Here is a 16,454-nt window from a genome sequence, read left to right as displayed (position 1 = left end):
TAAATTTAGTATTAAGGTTTTGTTTAGCACATTTTTTTAAAGAACTTTTATGTGACAAATAATATTATATATATAATACATTATTAATGTGCAAGTTTCAAATGATTACAAATAATATTTGGTAATACTAGTCTAATAAAATAAGCAAATTATCGCGAATGGAGATTAATTTCATAATAATAAAAAGCTAAATCTAAACAAATTCCTGAACTTGTTTAGATCTAAATCTAAACAAATTTCCTGAACTTTTTGCTACACAAAAAATCTATTGATTGGTCACTAACTGTCTATTGAGATTTATGAACAATTTGTGAAATACTTGGGTGTACGAATCACTTTTGCAATACCGTGTATATCGATCAATATTAGGAAATCGAGGAAAAGTATTTCGCATACACACACATCAGTCTAGATATTTAATGAATTGTAATGTTTAACGAAGTCAATTGTAAATTAGTATTCACTTACAATCGTGAATTCACCATATTTGGAAAAAAAAACTGTAGTACTGAGAGAGAGATTATATAATGTTGACAGACAGGATAAAGGTATATGTACAATGAAGGGATAATGAGGACATACACGCAAAAAAATTCATTTATCTTTTCAAGGTTGGTTAAAGATGCTTTCACCTGTTAAAACAGACGCAGCTGAAAAAGCTGTCTGTTATAACGAATTCAAAGAGATGGAACTTGGAAGTTTTCCAAATAACGTCCAGTGTTTACTTTATTTCTCCCACCTTTAGCATGTCACGTACTGGCTACGCTTTTCCTTGTTTTGCAACGATCCTGACGTAGTCTTCCAGGAAGTCCAAGTGAATGGAATAATTAAAGAGAACAAGATGTTCTCACATCTGTCACCTGCGGTTTTATGGCGACCTTATAAAATTTAAACGGATCGCTGAGAATTGTATCATTGTCATTCTCCCTTCGATACGGCACTGACTTTAACATGAGAGGTAGAGTTGTCGTTGCTTTCGCTCTTGTTAGCATTGGAATTGTTTTTGCTCAGGAAGAGCCAGATCAGATTAGGGAGAAGTTTTGTGGTAAGTACACTGCTGTGATAGGTCTACCGATTTTCTATCTAATATTAACAAGTTATCTGTAGCTGATTTGCAAATTATACCAATGTTTTCTAAATACTATTGGCAGATTCGATGTATTCACTTTTCAAATGGGTCTCCAAGTGAACGAGTTTCTCCAAATTAATATTTTTCTAAATAATATTTAAGTATTAATTATTAGTTATATGAAGAGCCAAAGGCTTCAATTTGCTCCACCAGCTTGCTCCACCTTTGACATGAGTTGCCTCAGCTTGCACTACCTTAAGAGTCAGTTGCTGCAGTATCCAGGTATTTGCTTACGCTTGGAATCGCCGAACTTTATTTATATAGTTTCTACTATATTCGGCATGAAACTCTTTGAGTTTCTTATTCGGCTAAGAAACGATATGGGATGTAATATCCCTTAACTTAAACAAGTATTAATATTAATTAATATTTAAATGTTCAATAGAGTTAAGATTTTATTGTACTAAAAGTCGTTCCAAGTACAATAGCGAACAAATTAATCCGAGCACTCACATTTTAAAGAAAAAAATTTAATTTCGCAAGAAAATAAGAATTAAAATTAAACTCCAACTTTACCTAATAATTTATGTGCTCCTCTGTTCCTAATAAGTTCATTAATTCGCTTAGGCATGGACTCTGCTAACGTAGAACAGATTTTTCTTATTTCTGTATGTCGAAACCATACTTTTATAATGGATTATATTAAATTATCCTTTGTGCCATAATTCAAATGTCCTAGTTTCTTTTTCACTACAGCCTACACATTTTCTATTGGGTTAATGTCAGGAGAGTTACCTGGCCACTGAAGCAAATGGATCTTGTGATTTTGGAGGAACTCTTTCACTTTTTTTTGAAGTGAGATCCTGTTGAAAGATGAGTGCTTTGTCTTTCTGGATCTGTGGGACCACTCTTTTCTCCAATATTTTTATGTATTGGGCGCTATTCATCATACTGTTAGTAAGCACAAGTGATCCTGTTCTGTCGTGTCCAGAACATATTTTTAGCTGGGTGTTTAAGGAGGTTCTTGAAGGTGGGCGGGAGAAGTTTTCTCAGCCTCTGATTTGCGAACATAGGGTACTCGCTCTTCTTGGACAAAGAAATGGCTCTGTCATCTGAGAATATGACCTTCTTTCGCTTTTCAACAATCCAATCTTTTGCTAACCTGGAGCTTCTTTTTCTGCATAGCCTTCGTCAATAGTTGTTTCTTTTTTGATCTGTGGACAGTCCTCCCTGCTTCCAACAATCTTCGACGGATTGTCATATCAGAAACGCTAATCTTACCAGCTGTTGATTCTCTATTTAAGTCTACAGTAGACAATCTTGGATTCATTTTGCTTTTCGTAACTAGTAAATGTAGGTTTTTCGCTCACATTTTCCTTTTCTGTCAGGAGAAAAGGTAGTTGTCTTCCTAAAGCTCTTTAAACTCGCTTTAATAGTGCCCAAACGAACATCACACTCATTGCAATTTGTTTTTGACTCATGAATGCGTGCTGAGAAAGCGTACAGATTTTTGAACACTTTCTTAGAGATGTATCCATTTCATATCTACATAAAATGAATAAAGCACTACGAACATCAACTTATTTACACTATTAAAGACGGGCAACACTATTAATAAACATCGTAGAGACAGTTAAAACACGCAGCACTCAACCAAAACCGTGAACTAAAACCGAAACTGAAACAAAAACCAAAACCTTAACGAAATTTCAGCTTTTTCGGATTAATTTGTTCGCTACTGTATATAATTAACAATTTTTCTGAGAACTATCACGGCCTTGAAGCCGTGTTAGTTCTCGGAAATCACAAATTAAAGCATTACGTGCAATGGTGATACTTCTGTAAAGATTAGAATTGGTTAAATATTTGTGTTAACTACTTGAGTAAGGAAACTGATCTTGAATAACCGGTTTTGTTCAACTACTGTATGCACGTGACCCTTCACCAGACTGTAAGCATCAAACTTGAAAAAGGTGCGGTTTTATTTGCATTGACAGAATATATATATATATATATATATATATATATATATATATATATATATATATATATTTGTATAAAGAGAATTTAATGACTGAAACAGAGAATAATTGTAAGGTATTAATGGTGTAACACTACTAGTTTCCGCTTTTGATAGCCTTCTTCAGGTGACTTAAAAAAAAAAATTTAAAAAAAATAATAAAAAAAAATATATATATAAGCTTCTAAAGAGAAATATTTTTTCCTTTCTAGGGAATGATAAAAACATAGCAGATACTGTGAAATGCATGAAACTTGCTCCGGAATCAGTGAGTATGTCTGATGTATTGGAAAACGTGAAGGACAATTATCTTATTACAAAATAATCTGAGTTAACGGACTTGTTAATGCCGTCAAACGTAACATGTTTAACATAATTAAAGAGGCGTAGACAATTTCTAAGCTGAATAGAGAGTCATTGAATCGTTTATATATGGAAGATTTGCTAATATCTGACGTTACAATTTACACACATACGCATAAATATCTATGATATCCTAAATGTTGAATATCAAACTAAAGAGTAATCATTGTGCTATAAAATTAATTGTAAATACCGTTTTTTTGGTCATTTACCGGACATAACCTTTAACATGGCTTTAATTCTAATAATCTGTTTTTCATGTCAGTAATAATTAAAATTTCTATGAGAATAAATAATTTAAAATTTAACCACTAAAATAGGAGTGCAAAATCCTAGTCTGAAAAAAAAAATAAAAATAAAAAAACTCCTAGAAATCACAGATCACACAGAAAAATGCTTGGAATATTTTAAAAGGTGACTGAGAAGCACAAGAATACATTATTAGATTCAAATCTCTAAAAAATATGAAGAATAAAGAAATTAAATCCGAACAAAAGACAAAACAGTTTACGAACAAAATATAAATTTCAACTATAAAAACATTAAAAGTTGAAGTTGGAAAATTAAATGGAAAAAGTAAGAACTTCGTGATAGATACTCCTGAAATGTGATTTCTCTTGTCTATTGAGATTTAGTTACTCAATTTCCAAGAATATTATGTTAGCAGAAAATGATTTATTTACATAGAATTCTATGTAAAAATTGACTGAAGAATATTAGTGATGCTTTTTCATCTATTTTAATGAGGAAGCAACTAAAGTATTGTTAATTATGGGTTCCCTCTAGCGGGTTAGATTTTGGAATACAAAAAACTGATTAGCGAGAAGGAAAGTCTACAATATTCGAATGAGACTGACTACTTTACCTCCAGGTCAGTGGCGCACTCAGGATTTAATCTTGGAGGGGAACCGAGCACTCAAGATTTAATCTTTTTTTTTTGGGCGGGGGGAACGAGTTGAGTAGTCTATTTGCGAATACACACTACACATTGAACACGACCTATGACTTATTACACAGTCCAACACAATTTTTGCTGACTTTTATATGAGACTTGTTTTTTACTAATTTGGGTGCGCTGATTTCAAATATCAAACCCGTTTTTTTCTATAACGTCAGGTTTTTCCTCTATGGCATTTTCGTTTTGCTAATTTGTAAGTTTTTGATAGTTTTAAGGAGGAAGTACTATTTAGAGGATCAAAAAAATCGATTTTTAATATTATTTTCTGAAAGTATGTACTTTTAAGAATCTGTTCCTAACTTTTTATCAAGAAATTCGAAAAAGTCCCGAAGATATAGCCTATTATTCAAATCGGTGCGCTCACCACTCTCGCTTGTTAGTAAACGAATAAATGCGTAAGAACCTGCAACGGTACGTACTAGCGCTTTGAATGCGAGAGAGGCTGATAATTAGATACATAACTACTTAACAATATTCATTAAAAATTATAAGAATATTTATAAAAAAATAACAATTTTACTTACACATGAGTTTCAGGGAATAAATTTTTGTTCGTAGCAATTTCTGCTGTGTGTTCTCTGTTGGCAATCCCTTTGAATACTCCAACAGTAGTCAGCCATCATGTGAGAATCCCATCTTCCTTGGTACCGATCTTCCATAGTTTTTAAGTCTTGATGAAATCTTTCGCATTGTTCATCGCTTACAGCACCTGAATTCTCGGGAAATCTATCAAGATGACTGTAAAGGAAATGAAGCTTTATGCTCATGTTGCAACCTAGACGCTGGAAAATTTCAAGCATCGTTTCCACTAGATTTTTGTAATTGCACGCTTTTTTGTTTCCAAGAAAATTATTCGCAACCATCGTAAATGAAGTCCAGGCCTCTTTCTCAAATTCGTTCATAGAGTTGATGAAATTTGGGTCTCTGATTAAAGTTCTAATTTGCAGTCCATCAAATACACCGGTTTTAATTTTTTCATAACTAAGTCGTGGAAATTTTTCACATATGTATTGGAAACAGTCACCTTGTAAATCTAAAGCTTTAACATACTGCTTCAGAAGACCTAGTTTGATGTGTAGAGGTGGAAAAATTATTTTTTCTCTGTCGATTAAAGGTTGATTTATAACATTCTGTTCTCCAACATTTAAGGATATTCTAAGAGGCCAATCTTTCTGACTTCAATGTTGGTTTCTAGCTCGACTATTCCAGAAGCATAGAAAACACGGAAACTTTGTATATCCTCTTTGAAAGCCAAGTAAAAAGTTCACCATTTTAAGATCCACACAGATGATCTAGTTATGGTCTGTATATTTTAATAACTTCAGAACCTTTATAATGTCCTCATATGTTTCCTTTAAGTGGACTGAATAGCCAATAGGAATTGAGCCATATACATTCCCGTTGTGTAGTAAGACACACTTGAGACTTTTGCTTGAACTGTCGAAAAATTAACGCCACTCATTTGGATGATATTGTACAACACTCATTTCAGTTAGTAAACATGACACATTGTTACAGTAAACAAACCCACACTCGTGTTTAAAATATTGTACAAGATTACTTTCCCTGCTACGATAAAAAGTTGTCTTCGTATCTTGCTCCAGTAAGTTTTTTTCATTTAATCTTGAAGCTAACAATACCGATGATTCCTTTGATAGGCCCAACTCTCTTACTAAGTCATTCAATTCCACTTGAGTAAAACGTTGCGGTCCAGAACTAGAAATTAAATTTTCATTGTCTAAATCAACATCCGGGTCTTGCTCCTCAAGAACATCCCGATCATGCTCGTTCTCAAGTAAAGGAAGTCCTTTATAAATTGGCATGGCTATTTCATTGGAATGAGCAACTGGCCGAATTGCTGAGTCGAGATTTGGATACACAATTTTTTTTCTTATTCTTCTTATTATAACCAGAAGTCTGAACTAAACAAAAATAGCAATCATCTACGTGATTTTTCGGTTCACGCCAAATCAATGGAATGCTAAAAGCTAATTTTTGGCGTTTTCCCTTGCTCCACTGTCGTAAATTTTCTACACGTGACTTACCCACTTTATTTGGAGCCCATGAATTGTCCTGATCTGCAAGTTTTACGTCACAGTATGAAAAGTACACTTTCTTAACGAAATCAGTGATATTTGTTCTTTGACTGGGAACAATAAAGCTGCCACAAATGTACCAGAAGCAATCTACACTATTGACACATTTTCTAGTAGTAGACATGATGTATTTTCTTCACTGCCGACTAACATGCAAGTAACAAGACAAAAAAAAAAAAACCAGAGACTTTATTGAAACGTAATAAGCGCTCATCATACTTTCACAATCGATTAACGATTGACTGATTTCGATCGTTCTTTGTCCGCTATGACGCATATAGCATTCATTTGTTTTAGGCAGTTGTCATCGCCTACTTTTCATCATCTAAATGTATTAGGTCGGTTATCGGCCTCTCTCGCATTCAAAGCGCCAGTACGTACCGTTGCAGGTTCTTACGCATTTATTCGTTTACTAACAAGCGAGAGCTGTGAACGCTCCGATTCTGATCTGCGCACCGCTTTGAATAATATGCTATATCTTCGGGAATTTTTCGAATTTCTTGATAAAAGTTAGAAACAGATTTTTAAAAGTACATACTTTCAGAAAATAATATTAAAAATCGATTTTTTTGATCCTCTAAATAGTACTGCCTCCTTAAAACTATCAAAAGCTTACAAATTAGCAAAAGAGAAAATGCCGTAGAGGAAAAACCTGACGTGATAGAAAAAAATGGGTTTGATATTTGAAATCAGCGTACCCAAATTAGTAAAAAACAAGTGTCAGATCATAATCAGCAGAAAAAATCTTTTTTTTTTGTTGGCCAGTGTTATCTGCAGTGATCGCCAATACATACATGAAACCCGTGATCTCCTCTGGCCCTGCTCTTGCGAACTAAGTAGTGCTCGGGCAGACCGAGCACTACTTCGTTCGCCTTGCGTTCACAGCTGCCTTGATTCCGAGAGCTACAGGGTATTACCACCTAATGTGACCGCTAATTCATAAGGAATTAGAAGACACGACACAACGTAAATAAAATAATGAATTTTAATTAGGAAAATATTTTTGGAAACTTTTCGAGTATATTTTTCCTTTTTCTTTTGGAAGGGTACAGCCCCCCCCTCCCCCTGGGTGCTCCACTGCTCCAGATCAACATTCGTTTTAAATGTTTAATCTTTGTAAGCGTGTTAATGTAACGTTGATGTCTTTTTTCTTCGTGTGTCTGTCAAGTTCTGTTGAAGATTTTTAAGGTAAATACAGAAAGGTATGTCGTATTATACCTCGTATTTCGACAAAAAACACGTTGATTCGATTCAAGATATTTCACTAGGGAAATTCAGATCCAATTTTAAAGAACTCCTGGTTATTTTCTTCAACGTGGATGCCTTGTTCATCACGAGTTTTTCTTTTAAGACCAACAATACTGTTAATCTTGTTGGTTCGGTGTCTTTTGAGCTACGACAATGCGCTATGATATGTCGTCCTAAGCTTCAACGAATTCTTAAAATACAAGACTTTCGTTAATTTTTCTTGTTGCAGGAATAATTTGAAGTAACTCAGATCTGAGTTACTTCAAATTATCTCTTATGCTGATAAATTCTATGAAAGGGGGGGGCACAGCATCTGAATACAACATGATAGTTGCAGACCATTCCAAAACAGGCCTCTGCATATACACTGAACAATGAAAGGACTGCTGTATAATTAGAGATAATCATTTGTAATCTAGTTGTATGTAACAAAATTATACGATAAATCACAAGAATGACAAGACATGAAAGCATTACTTGTTGATTCCCTCCTCTCCACTTTAATTCTTATGAACATTATTGTGTTATCTGTTGTTTTTAAACAGTTTATAGGCTACGCTTATTATCGATGCATTTGTTAATATAATGATCCTTTTTTCAATTGTTTAATATTTTTTTTTCCCAGTTAAGGGCCTTTTCCAAACCTTGCATACAGAAATTTGTTCCAGAAGGAGTAAACAACGATGAATATTTGATGAGACAAATATGTAAGGAGAATCAGTTAGTGAACAAGGTATGTATTATTTCTAATTAAAAACGCATTTACCAATATAAAACTCATATTTTTTTTTATGTTGCTCTCACTCTGTTGGATATTTGCAAACACAACAATGGTTACCCAGACGTCTTTTTAGCAGAGATCACTGACAGTTATTGTCGTTTTTTTTTATTTTCTTTTTTAATTATTATAATCTGATTAGTTTTGAAATTAACAACGTTTATTTCATATTTTCAAGTTTTATTATGATTAAACAGTTTATAGATAATTTTTTTTCTTGGTTATTAAAATAAAATTCTTAAATATTATTTCTCTCGGATGTTTTGAATGGACGGTCGCTGCCATTCGCTGGATCCGCCGCTATCTGTAACTCCTATCAAGTACTTACGATCCATTATGATTCTGACCTGGTGACATCAACTTAGCGGTAGTTGAAAATGCTAGATTGCAATGCACGTGCACAAGGGCGAACCGCCACGAGTAAACACAGTGACAGCTTCAAGGAAGACACATCTCGAGTTCCGAGATTACTTCACTGTTTTTTTTTTTTCTTTTCTTTTTTCTTCCTTTGCAGGAAAGTTTCTGGAAGGGAAACATGCCTCCCCCTTCAGTACGAACTGCCTTCAAATATTACTCACCTTCAAATGAAAAACGATGTTGTAGATAAAGTTACTAACATGCAAGAGATGTTGCATACCGGAAGTTCCCAAATTGGCTAAATAACCTCGCTCGTATGATATACCCTTGTCAAGGGGTAACTCATCTATTCTCCTTCGACCAACTTCCTTCTAAACAACGAGTATTCATGTATAAATCTCATATTCGTTTACGATGAGCAGAAAGAATACTGCATCCCAAATGCTGCGCTATTGATGATAACGATAATACCTAAGCGCAGCGTTAATCGAATCCTTAACGTTGTGCTAAGGCATTATCATTGATGATAATGAAATTACCATCACTACCTTAGCGTAGCGTTAAGGATTCCATTCAAGTATTTTTTGCTTTTATTATGAATTTAAATTTATTCAAAATGCTCCTTATTCCAAACCGAAAAATTATGCCGATAGGCATCAAAGCATATGAGTTTAATAAATTACAAATGAATATTTAATTTTATCAGTTAATGAAACTTGGCTCCGATTATGATTCTCTTTGTATTATCACATCTTAACTGTAGTCGTTAATCGTGATCATCTTATGTCTAAGTTTATTTATCGTTTAATGTTTTCTAGTTGGAGGAGTGCTTCCAGGGTCAGAAAAGTGAGGTGAGTTTCAATTTTAGTTATTTACAATTGGCTTTGAAAGTTATAATGCACGACATTTCTAAATATTTGGGAAGAAACCTTAATTTTATATTGCAACATGGAAAATTATAAAAGAAATCTGAATTTTTTTTTTAAAAGGTATTGGAATAATGTATATTTTTTATTATGAAAAAAATTCTCTCTACTAAATATTATGTGCAAATTTGATCGAAACATTTGTGACTTTTCGCCTGAATTTGTTTCTTCGATAAATCGCACTGGACAAGTTTACTCTTTATGTAGAACGAACCTGCGCGTCATCATTTTATGGCTTTACGGTGCTCAAGTGGCGTAATGAATTTCATCTTCCACTTAAAGACAATCACAAAATATCCATGCCAAGATTCCAAATCGCAACCTGTTGGTGGGAGAATGGATACGCAATCCACTAGACCAAACAGGCCGGCAAAACTAGAATTCTGTATTATTTCACAAATAATTATATCTCTTATGATCAGGAACTCCTAACAATCTAGCCCATGTGAACATGTTAACAATTATTTACAGGTCAGATAAATATTATGTTTGTGTATTGTTGGATTGTTGGCATGTCGGAATATTGAAATATATGGAGATATCATTAATTAGAGCATGCAGCATGCAAGATTGACAAGTTGATTTTATTTATTTAATTAAATCGATCTTATTTAGTTATTTTTTTTGTATGTGATCAAGTGTTAAGTATTCCATACGAAAAATTCTTTATAAATTTCAACCGCTTATCCTCCCCTTTATAAACGTTGTATTTAAAGGAGTCTGAAGTCATGGAACCGCACTGAACATGCAGTAAACAAGAATTAGAATGCAATGCCTATCCGGAGGCAAACATGCCTGCTATTTTTTTTTTAATCCACAAACATGAGAATCCTGTAAATCATGCCATAAATATAATTACACATCTAAATTTGCATTTTCTTTCTTTTTTTCTTTTTCTTTTTTTTTTTTTTTGACAAGAATGGGCAAACACGGTAATTTTGGTTGTGCCATACAGCTACTGATGCTAATAGGGAAGTAAGCATCTTAAGTTATATATATATATATATATTATATATATATATATATATATATATATATATATAACAGTATAGCAGTTACAGGGATGGAGCAGTAGAAGAAACTTGTTCTGTGGGTTTCAAGGTGCACTGTGTAGGGATGTTGAACAGCAGCCGCACGTGTTCCATATATATATATATATATATATATATATATATATATATATATATATATATATATATATATATATATATATATATATATATATATATATGTTGAGTCCATACATGAGAGGTTGGTAGATCAACCTATAGTACATTAGTACCGTGTATGGGTTGGGAAAGAAGGTACTTGTTCACTTTGGATTTGAATGACTGTATATTGTATTCCTTAGGGAACACATCAAGGGGAAGACTGTTCCATATTATAGCAGTTACAGGGATGGAGCAGTAGAAGAAACTTGTTCTGTGGGTTTCAAGGTGCACTGTGTAGGGATGTTGAACAGCAGCCGCACGTGTTCCAACGAATTTAGTACTAAGTGGGGGAATTATTGATGCTATTTCGGATGCACATTTTCCATGGAAATATTTGTAGAAGACACGTAGTGCAGAGACCGATTGTCTGTGCGAAAGTGAGGGAAGTGAGTTAGTAAGAGATGGGTCATTAATAAGTCTGATTGCTCTCCTCTGTATTGAGCCCTAGCATTTTGAGGGAGCAGTATTCGATGGTGAGCGGATTTGTGATTTGCATAAGGTTAACAGCTTTTCAGGGGTGAAGTAATAACGTCTCGAGCGAAAGAGAAATCCTAGTTTTTTAGACGCTGAGGATTTGGTTGTGAGAGTTTATGCCAGGAGTGGCTTGATGTCAAGGTAATTCCAAAAAGAGAAATCACAGATTGTCTGGAAATTTGAGTGTTGTCGAAAATAATACTGGGAGAAAATGTTTCTTTTTTTATAAGAAATGAGACAGTACTGGGTTTTATTTTCATTGAAATTGACTAGGTTATCTGAACCCCATTAGAGGATGGCTTGGAGGTCTGAATTGAGGGCAGTGGTGGTTGCTGTTCTGTAGGTTGAGTGAGCTGTGGAGTAAGGTTCATCAAAAGAAATGATGAGTGTAGTGTGCTGTCGTCTGCAAAATTGTGTATTGGGTTGGAGGTAAGCTGAAGTAGGTCATTGATATATAGCAGGAAGAGGGTTGGTGAGAGGACAGAACCTTGAAGTACCCCGGCATTAGTTGAATGGTGAGAGGATAAGGAGCCATCCACCACCACACATAGTCGTGTCCAGACAGAAAGCTTGCAATCCAACTACAAAGTACAAAGTACAAACCAACTACAATCCAACTTCTATTTGCATTTATTTTATGATTATTTCGTTAATATTTCGAATACGAAATAAAAATTAAAAAAAAAAAACAGAAAAAATGAAACATTTTATCCTGAGACTTTTATGAAAAAACAATAATTGGCGAACTTGGTCTCTCTTTCTTTCTTTTGCTTTTCTGTACTTTGTATTAAGTTGACGTTTGTGAAGATTCTGTTATAATCTTTGTTTCTTAGAGATTTTCTGGAGCTATAGTTCTTTTTTTGTTTTCGGAGATCAGTATTACGTGGTTAGTAATTCAGACATCTCGTGTTTCTTTATATGCAGTAATTTTTTTTTTTTTTTAATGAACTGTCCATTTCTTTTTGTTAATATAAATGGTTATAACTTTTCATTTGTTATTTGCAGTCTCCAAAGGATCAAGAAACGATGATGGAATTTCAAGTAAGTGTTCCGATAAAAAAACAAACAAACAAAAAAACTTCGAATGAGATTATGTCTGAAATATTTACTCACCTTTAGTTATAGAAAATTCCATCCCCCCTACCAAAATACGTCACTTTATTTCATAGTCACACCCATTTTACAACAAATACATCTCACTAAATTAAAGAATATTCTCTGGGTTATGTATATTAGATTTTTCGTACAAATCAAACCATACTAAGAGTAGAGAAATGCATCGTTATATTCTCTAACATTTGAAGATTATAAGAAGAACGCTTAACATAGATTGCATTATATTATGCAAAATTTGTAACAGTTTGCATAATATAATGCGATTAATTATATTATAATTAATTTTTATTAATTATAATTATTAATCATCATAATAATAATTATATTAATAATCATATAAATAATTATTAATCATATTAATAATACACCAGTGAGCCTCTGTAGCGAAGCCCTTTAGTTGGAAAGACCTGGGTTCGATTCCCGTCTATAACGTGAGGAAGCTTTGTCCGATCTCTTTCGACTAAAGGTGAGCTAGTTGGTTTATTACTGAGGGTAGAGACTTTTTCCAACAGAAACTCGGATTTTTTTGTCCGAGAAATTTTTTGGCAGGTTTGTTCCTCAGAACATGCAAACCGGCTCCGTGAAAACACACACGGATTTATAGTCATAAAATTAAAAAAAAAAAAAAAAAATATATATATATATATATATATATACCTAATCCCTCATTCAGAGGGGTCCCACCCCAAAGAGATGGCGGAGAAAGGGGTAGGAACCCCATACGAATAAATTAATAAATATATACACCAGTCAGTGAGTGCGTGTTTATTTATTGTGAGTACACAAGTTACTCTTTGTGTAGACGAAGCTGTCGTCATTTTATAGTTTTATGTGTGAATAAAGGAAATTGAAATAAGTGTATGTACACATGCTGAAAGAGTATGAGTAAACGGCTTGAGAACATGATAGAGGAAGTCATTCTTTTCCCTGGTTCCCTTAGTTCCTAAATTTCATCTTAACAGAGAGTCTCTGGGAATTTATGAGAGCAATGCATGTCAGTTCAGGACCCAGTTCACACCTTCAAGAAGCGAACATTACACTTCTTTATAGTATAATATTAATATTAGCAATATTCAGGATCAGATTTATTAACTGATGTGATTAATTGTTTGTTTTCTTTGCAGAACTGCATGCAGCAGGTGTATGAGAGAATGTTTTCTATGAAATCTTAGGGATCGCTTTGTGTGACCAAATCGCTTGATGGGTTAAAAGAAGGATACAAAGTTTCACAATATCACTGCATTTCAATGACAAGCTTTCGTATTATTATGCATCGATATCATGTATATATATTTTTTTCTGAATAAAATAATTCACAGCACTGTCTAATGAATTTATACGTTTACTTTATTCTACACATATTTCAGCATAGGATGTTTATTAATTTGACAGACTAATCAAGTCTGAAAGCCACTTTTAAGAGAGAGAGAGAGAGAGAGAGAGAGAGAGAAACTCGGTTTTCAGCTGTCTCAATGGTAATTTTTTTTCGATACCCAAATTCGATTAGTGAGCCTCAAAAATTCGATTAGTGCGCTTATATACATCTTAAAAATAAATGTTACAGATTTTAAAAATTTTCTAACTATAAATTTTTATTGCTAACTATTTTAAAAAATCACTCACCAGAATGAAATAATTTAGTTACCGATTTAAAACATTTTACAAAGTTATTTTTAATGGCATACTCCACTACTTTCATGTACACTATGCATACTATGTTCCAAATGTTTACCGCCAAAATTCATGTCGTCTGTTATAGTATGCCCACAGATTCGAGACCCTTCAACACTTCTGCGCATGTCACAAAAAGGAGAATCCATTCCGATAATAGGGTAATCAATCCGTCTTCTGGGATGAGTTGTTTATTCTTACACGTCGGAAAATTAACTTCTCCTTTATGATCATTGTAGTTTTTAAAGTGGTAACTATTTTGCTTATATAACAGTTGAAGGACGTACGAATTGGCGATCAATTCGTACGTCCTTCATTTCTTTCTCCCCTTCAGTGATAACGTCCAAGAGTTAATTAAATCTCATTCTGAAGAATTGAGTGATTGTGGCCTGCCAAATTTAGACGCACAGCGGGAAGATCCCGAAGAATATGAAGAAAATTTAACCACTGATAATCAGCCAAAAGAGATTTCACAGAAACAATTTGAAAATATTTTTCGTACAATCGAATTTTTTAAGCAGCAATACTTAGAGGCTGACCCTGATAAAGAGAGTAGCAGTAAAATTTGCAGAAGAGGCAATAGGGCCATACTGTCGGTTGTATGAAAAAAAGAAACAAAATGCCCGCCAAACTACGTTAGCTCAATTCTTTGTTAAGAAGTAGAATAATAAAATTTATATTCTGAATATGTTTTATTGTCTTTCAGCTTCATGGTTTTCCTTTAACTAGGCCCTGAGACATACCATAATTCTTTTATAAAAAAATTAAGTGTCAAAAAAAAAAATTCGAGGAATGAATTATACTTTTTTCCCATAGGTTATTATATTCGATTAGTGCGTTTTCGATTAATGCGCCTGTTTTAAAGAACGCATTAGGCGCACTAATCGAGGGATTGCTGTATTCTGACATGACACCGAAGAATACTGCAGTATAAAGTTATAGCACTGTACGCTAGCATGCTGTAGTTGGATATCGATTGTACCAACCAGGGTGTTAAGGTCGCAGTTGGGGAAAAGTTGGCGATATCAAAATGGCATTGGGTCAAAGGGTAGGGTACCTCCATCTCATAGAGGTACCATACCCTCTGACCATTAATATTCTTGATAAGTATCTTGATTAATATCATCATAAGCCAATAATATTCTCCACCTCATGGAGAATATTATTGGCTTATCATGATAAACAGTAGTTGAAGAATGGCACCGGGGTAATGAACTTGTAAAAGAGCATGAAAAATGGACATTCTTGCTGTGCGACGGGTGCAGAGAACTAATCCACAAGTAATGTTAGACGGCATAGAGAGTGGGAACAATATCTCAGCTGAACCGAACTATCGCTTGTTTAAAGTTGATGTAGTAAACATATCTTATATAGTGTCAGCAGCATCTATGGCTAGAAATCCATAGAGGAATGAAAAAAAAAAAGATATAATGTCAAGGAATTGGCTTGAAGAACACCTTTAACTATCTTGAATGGTCACTGAATTCACCGGATCGCAACCCAGTTCAACATTTGTTTTATGTTCTGAAATACGCTGTAATACGTAAATACACACGTAAACTGCATTTTTAGACTGTAGAATGCCTTGATGACATCACGACTACGTCAATATCAGCTATAATCGTATTGGATTAGGAAAGACGGTCCAATACGATATTAGACAGAATGGCCGTAATTCAATGTTAATGTCTGTGTTGTGCGTGTCTGTCTGCTTAACTTATTCTATTACATATTTAACAACTTCTATAATTTATTCACATAAACTTTTATTATCAGCGTTTATGAAGAAAATTTACTTCAACGAAAAATTTAACTGCTTTCTTTCTGAGAATGACTAGTATAAGGGACAATAATATTGTCAATTATACTAGTTTTTCTTCTTATGGCTTTAATATTTCGCCTCATAATATTCTTTCCTATCTAGTTAATGCTTTACGATATTAAGACTTAAAGTAATATTATGCAACTTAAGTTGCGTTTTTGTTCGGGGGATATGCAAAAAGTAGGTCATGATCTAATAATGACACACACAAAGATAGAAGGAGAGAGAGAGACAGAGAGAGAGAGAGAGAGAGAGAGAGAGAGAGAGAGAGAGAGAGAGAGAGAGAGAGAGAGAGAGAATTGAAAACAATGACTTCTGGATTATATTAAATAAAAAAGGACACAC

General features: G+C 33.7%; 1 protein-coding gene across 1 annotated transcript; it reads left to right on the top strand.

Annotated features, from left to right (window-relative positions):
• The first annotated feature begins 852 nt into the window (after nt 1-852).
• On the top strand, nt 853-13,949 carry LOC150099655 (uncharacterized). Its single transcript, XM_090404389.1, has 6 exons — nt 853-1,045; nt 3,302-3,357; nt 8,380-8,487; nt 9,708-9,740; nt 12,506-12,541; nt 13,741-13,949. The coding sequence occupies exons 1-6, from the start codon at nt 952-954 to the stop codon at nt 13,786-13,788; spliced, it is 375 nt and encodes a 124-aa protein (XP_090260515.1). The 5' UTR covers nt 853-951; the 3' UTR covers nt 13,789-13,949.
• The last annotated feature ends 2,505 nt before the right edge of the window (nt 13,950-16,454 follow it).

Source organism: Typopeltis vanoorti, chromosome 14, assembly GCF_054136105.1.
Source record: "Typopeltis vanoorti isolate ZY-2024b chromosome 14, IOZ_Tvanoo_1.0, whole genome shotgun sequence".
In the NCBI taxonomy this organism is placed as follows: domain Eukaryota; kingdom Metazoa; phylum Arthropoda; class Arachnida; order Uropygi; family Thelyphonidae; genus Typopeltis; species Typopeltis vanoorti.
The sequence above is the reverse complement of the archived record's forward strand: the minus strand, read 5'-3'. Positions and strand labels throughout refer to the sequence as shown.